Raw genomic sequence first — 5,719 nt, forward strand, 5'->3', positions numbered from 1 at the left:
TAACTGATATTATTTGGGTTGTGTTGAGTTGTAAATAGAAAATAAATTTCTTCTTCTTTTTCTCCGTTGATCAAAAAATGACACGTAGTTCTCCATGAATTCATTTAGCAACCATGCACGTTTTGGTGCAAGGAACAGAAGTAGTGGACCAAAAGGTCCAGCCCCATATTCGTCTGATCAAACAAACATCCTAACCAAAGAAATGAAGCCCTGCAGGGCTGCAAGCGCCTCGCTGGAACTACAGAAATAAAGAATGTGGAGAATCAGATATGGCAGTAGGAAGGCGAGATGCAACAGATCTTATATACAGAGATGCAAACTGAACTCCCAAGCAAAAATTCAGCATTCTGTCAACATTGGCAAAAAGAAAAAAAAAGAAAAAGAATCAACATTCAGCACACAAGGAAAAACTGTATTCTCTATCTATATTATAACTCTCGTTAATTTTTCTTGATAAGGACGTGGTATTATCTGTAGAATCTAAAGGCAGCGTGGAGACCGCAAGCACGACTCCCACACAACTCTTTCAAGAGTTCAGTACCTAACTAAAACACAAAGGGGAACACGAACAGAAACTGAGAAGGGAAAAAAGAGGAACAGAAACTGAGATTCTGCCAAGTCACAGACCTAACTTACAGCTCAGCAGAACCAAAACTGTGGCTCAGACATGGAGCTTATTGAGTTGGGTGCTCCCTGTTCAGGGCTCTTTCCCCATTATTCGTATTCTTGGCAGTTTCTGGCTCACCTCTAGCCAGGGCCAAGCGGTTCTGGGCCATCGGTCTTACTCGAGCTGCTCCACAAGCTGTATTCACGGCATTCGGCCTAGCTGAACACACTGGGATGGCGGTTCTGACTGTAACAGGGGCAGCCAGCCAAGGAGGTCGCTGCTGGTATACATGACCTGGTGAATTTACAGGGACTGCAGTTCCAGATCTGGGTGCAGCTGCTGAGCGGGAAGACCACAACTCTGGCAACGAAGGCCGACTCGTTTGAGGTGGATCATTTCTGTGGATCTCATCATGCTGAACAGAGCTAGTATAATGCTTTGGCTGGTTAGAAACATGTGCGGGATTTGAAGGGCTAATCCAAGGTGGTGATGACTTCGGCTGTTGTTCTTGGGACTTAATTGGCTTACTGCCCAAAGTTTCTTTTTCTTCATTCAGATCCAACTTTGGCGATGATGGATGTGTGGTTGAGCCTGAGATACTGAGAGGAGTAATAATTACTTCCTCAGGGGAAGCACTACTACCAGTACAGTCTTCTTTTCCATTTTTGGGTGGTTCTTGAAACTTGTGTGGACCACCATATTGGGAGAAGACCACGGCATCAGGAAGCTCAACTGTTTCAGAGAGATCTTGCCTTCTCTCATGAATTTTGTGAACAGTAGCTGGCACAGGACTTCTTGGCACATAGGAGACAGGGTAAGGCGAGAAGTACCTTGGGAGGGCAGGAGCGCCTTCAGGAAAACATGGAAGAAGACCTAGTGCATCTTTGCAGGCCGGTGTGGCAAATTGCCCTCGAGGTGAAGAGTACATGGAGAGCATAGCTGCTGGTGGTGGGAACCTCGTATTACCCATAGTTGGTACCATTGGAAAACTAGGTGCTGGTTGGGTTGCTTGCACCCGGTGCCACATATGATACATTGCTTCCGGTGGAACACTAGGATAAGCCTGGTTTGGTAAATGTGATCGGTAGAATGAAGGATTTGATTTAGGATAAGATCTTCGTGATGAAGGACGGTTATTGCCTTGCTGTTTTTCCTTTTGATGTGGCATCTTGCCAACATTTGCCTGGTTTAAGCTTGCAAGAGTACGAGTAACTATGGCCTGTTCATGCTCCTCGTCATCCTGATCGAGTGGACATGATGAGGACGATGGCTCACCTACCCGGGGCACTGTTAGGAACAGAAAATTAAATAGTCAGCAAACATATTAAGTTACAATAAATAAGAAATGTTGCATTGCTGTGCAACATTTATGGATAACAGATATAATTTTGTAGAAACATGATGATAATTCTTATGTCCTTGCATCTACGAGACGCTTAACAACTATTCTTACCAAAATCATCTGCAAAGGAAGACATGACCAACAAAAATATGCATCAACGAAATGAAGCTGGTAAAGTACTCACATTGCTTCAGTTCAGACCAGGCAGCCATTGCAGCATTTTTTTGAGCTTGCTTCTTGGTCTTGCCAGGATTGCCAGTAAATGTCTTTCCTGCCAATTCCACTGTGCATGTGAACACAGGTGTGTGACCTGGTCCAGATCTAACAGTAGTGTACACTGGAAGTTTTAAACCAGCTCGATGAGCAGTTTCTTGAAGTAGATTCTTGTATATCCCGGTTTCATCCTGTGGGGTAAACAGAGTTAGCAGCTCGACTTCAACAACATTCCTCAAGAGGTTACCTTGTTGCACACATGCCCATTACAATTGCAATTGCATTGTAAAGTAGGGAACATAAAGTAGTAGACTAGTAGTAGGCACAAAATATATCTAACCCCCAATCCAAATACTGAAATTTAGATGGAATCAATGTCATAAGTATTGAGTATTGATGTATGAGGGGAAAGTTCACAAACATGTCACCTTCAAATTTGAACCACTTGAATTGTACTTACTGCAAAAGCAACTAATGAGGATGGGAAAAAAAGTCAAAAACTGTCTAATTACCATTGGAATACTGAATTGTAGACTACACTACATCAATGACATAAGTATTGACTTTTGATGTATACAGGGTGAAAAAGATCACAAACATGCCAACTTGAAATTTGAACCGCTTGAATTGTACTTGCTTCAAAATCAGGCAATGGGGATGGGACAACTAGCAAGTCAACATCAGACATCATAAAAGAATTGCACCTTCCCAACCAACCCATCATAAATAACCTCTCAGTTTGACTTATTGCGGTATGAATTGTCAAGAATAGTGAACTTTTAATATACTCTGCGTTGGGATTTGACAGTGTCTGACACAGATGAAATTGATTGATCTTTGACTTGAAAAGGCTGTCTTACAACTCACATACATGGCACCTCACAATGTCCATTGCCAATACAAATACTTCGTAAGTGAAATTTTGCAGTCTTGTTTATGGAAAATGTAAAGGCTGGCATAGTTTACAAAATAACAAATAATGAAATTCAGAAAGTTTGACTCAACAAACATTAAAAAATAACAATTTAATGAAGAAATGGAGATGGCATATAACAATTCTAGTCTAGCATGCTAAGTGGTCAAAAGTTAGGCAATGCCAATAACAGCCATCAGCTTGATATGATTTATGCCACGGACAATAGTTCTTCCGTCTTAGAAGTGGACACCAAAAAAGATCAGCTGTAACCGTGGTAATGATTTCAGGATCAAGTGTATGCCATATGCATAGATAACCAGGATAGAATGGAAAAAGACCTAGGTGCCTAGACCTTCTCAAAACATCTAATACCGCATTATAACTAACCTGCAGAAACATGATTTTCAAAAATCAATAACTAATTATCTTGTCTTTCACCTCCAGTGCCTTAAAGAGGGAAACAAAGACTCTCTATGAAGATTATGTAGCTCTGTGATGATTAAGCTTGTGGTACCTATCAATTGATGGCCAGTAAAGATGCATGCTGAGTCCGCCTGCATGCTACTAAGATTAGGTAGAAACCAAGCATGGAAATTGTTGAGCATACCCTACAATTAAAACTACCGGGAGATCTAAGGTGAGCACTCGTCCCGGCTGTTGGTAACTGGCTTCTCCAGGTAGGACATGCAAAAGGAGATTCTCCATACAAGCAACATAAAACGAATTCCATAACTTACTGCAACAGAGGATAGGTTTCCAGAGGCATTAACAAAAACTAACCAGAACTTTGGCAGCAAGTGTCGATGAAGGCCCCCTCTTTGATAACTCATTGAGTGCTACCTCAGCCGCTGCATGCTCTGCCTGCCGCAAAGTAGAACAAAAGACTGGGCTCTCGAACGTCTCTCCATTGAAATTAACTGTGGCCTTGAACCGAGGCGCATGATCTGGTCCCTCCCGGATGCATGCATAGGACGGTAGATTGAAGCAGCTCCTCTGAGCAAGCTCCTGGAGCTGGTTCTTATACATGCCTGCACATTAAGCAGAAAATACACATCAAATTACTACACATATAACCATTACATGCTCATAACAGGAAAAGATCACATCTTGCTGGATAAAAGATATGAACAAAAGCATCTGGTGGCACAAAGAAGCAGATACCTCCAACACTGATGTGCAAAACTAAGCTTCAGACTTGATAGCAGCTCCTTCCCATACTCTCCCAGCGCATGGTAAACCCTTGGATTCCACCTGCTGCCGCAGATAAGATGAAACAATAACTGCTGCTGTACCCACTGTCCTGCAGAAGAACAAGTCCCGGATTAAAGTTTGGCAATAAACCAAATGCTGGGCTTGCAATAACAAGCATACGAGACGAGATGAATGCAGCCTCGCAGGAAGATTCTCTGCTGACGATTCACCAGCAGCAGCGCTGCAGAGGCAATAAAACAGCAAAGGACAGCAGCAAGAGCACAGGATTAGGCATATCATCGTTTGAAATAAATTGGGAAGGATCGATTCAGTTGACCGTACCAATCAATGCAGTGCCACAAGAAATCAAAGAAGCAGCCGACAAACCGAGACGGGGGGATTCGCTTCTAACCGCCAGAAAATCCCCAGAAATTAACTGACAAAGGGCTAATACCCGAATTTTTCGCGAGTGAGTATTCTCACCGAGGACCGAATCCGCAAAGGAGTCGAATCCTTTGCGAGATGGATCAAATCCCTCGAAGAACCCACACCCCCTCCTCAGATCACGCGGATGCCCGAGAACCGAGACCACGAAAAAACACCTCGATGCGAGAAGTAACAAACAGAGAAACCAGATAGGCAACCTGCAACCACCTTTTCGATTCTTCCTCCTCGATCCCTCCCTCTCCCTCTGCAGCTCCAACAGAGGCAATCAGCAGAGGAGGAGGAGGAGAACCAATTAGCCCCTAAAAATAAAGCTTCCCCTTTTCCAGAAACAAAGATGAATTTTCCCCCCGGGGTGGGGTTCGTGGGATCGAGGCGCGGGCAGGGCTGCTGCGATGCGACGCAGCCTCCGCTTGGCTCTCTGCCTGCCGCTAGCTACGTCTGCGAGACGAGGCGACGAGCTCAGCTAAGCTCGGAGCATAGTGGGGTAACCGTCGCGGCAGTGGTGTGATTACGAGATTGGGAAGGGGGCGTGTTGCTTTCGGGCGCCTTTCTTGTCTGCGCCCTGTGTTTACTTGCAATAATCTCTCCGTCGGCTGCCATGTGCGCATCATGATTTTCACTCGGGATTAAGCGTCGGTTATCATCATTTCGGTTGACCATGTCGAATCGATTCTGCATCAGTGGTTCACTGACCCGATAAGAAAAAAAAAAGACTAAAAAAGAGAGAGAAACTGGCCTCAGCTGAGAAACAGACTGGGTAAAGACAGTCCCTCTCTCTCTCTCTTTTTTGTCTGAACTCTCTCTCTCTTTCTTTGTTATCACACAAATCACATACAGTAACTTGATGAGAAGAAACATAAATCGATGCTATTAGTTATGGGCCTTGTTCGTCAACACATCCGTTCTTCTGCTCCGATCACAGCCATCACTGGGTCAAACCATCAAAATAACCCGAGATGAGAACTCCTGAACAGCTGTACATGTATCAATTTTTGTACTACAT

General features: G+C 43.9%; 1 protein-coding gene across 7 annotated transcripts; it reads right to left on the reverse strand.

Moving 5' to 3' along the window:
- Positions 1 to 320: 320 nt before the first annotated feature.
- LOC120667215 (double-stranded RNA-binding protein 2-like) lies at positions 321 to 5,278 on the reverse strand. Of its 7 annotated transcripts, none has more exons than XM_039947281.1 (6): positions 4,612 to 5,278; positions 4,450 to 4,510; positions 4,240 to 4,373; positions 3,859 to 4,106; positions 2,134 to 2,353; positions 321 to 1,894 (listed from the first exon to the last, which is right to left on the reverse strand). In XM_039947281.1, exons 4-6 carry the CDS (start codon positions 4,102 to 4,104, stop codon positions 675 to 677), a joined length of 1,686 nt encoding a protein of 561 aa, XP_039803215.1. In that variant the 5' UTR covers positions 4,105 to 4,106; positions 4,240 to 4,373; positions 4,450 to 4,510; positions 4,612 to 5,278; the 3' UTR covers positions 321 to 674. The 7 variants fall into 7 exon arrangements, with proteins under 7 accessions (XP_039803215.1, XP_039803214.1, XP_039803220.1 ...); XM_039947280.1 differs by having other exon boundaries at positions 4,240 to 4,378; XM_039947286.1 differs by lacking the exon at positions 4,450 to 4,510 and having other exon boundaries at positions 4,924 to 5,278.
- Positions 5,279 to 5,719: the final 441 nt, after the last annotated feature.

The sequence above is a fragment of the Panicum virgatum genome, chromosome 3N (genome assembly GCF_016808335.1).
Source record: "Panicum virgatum strain AP13 chromosome 3N, P.virgatum_v5, whole genome shotgun sequence".
NCBI classification, from domain to species: domain Eukaryota; kingdom Viridiplantae; phylum Streptophyta; class Magnoliopsida; order Poales; family Poaceae; genus Panicum; species Panicum virgatum.

What these genes read in the sequence shown, in the direction of transcription:
- LOC120667215 (XM_039947286.1), bottom strand. Translation starts at nt 4,104, where the DNA reads ATGTATAAGAACCAGCTCCAGGAGCTTGCTCAGAGGAGCTGCTTCAAT. An exon ending in CACTTGCTGCCAAAGTTCTG is followed by an intron (nt 2,354 to 3,858) that starts GTTAGTTTTTGT and finishes TTTACCCCACAG; the next exon opens with GATGAAACCGGGATATACAA. An exon ending in CTGGTCTGAACTGAAGCAAT is followed by an intron (nt 1,895 to 2,133) that starts GTGAGTACTTTA and finishes TGTTCCTAACAG; the next exon opens with TGCCCCGGGTAGGTGAGCCA.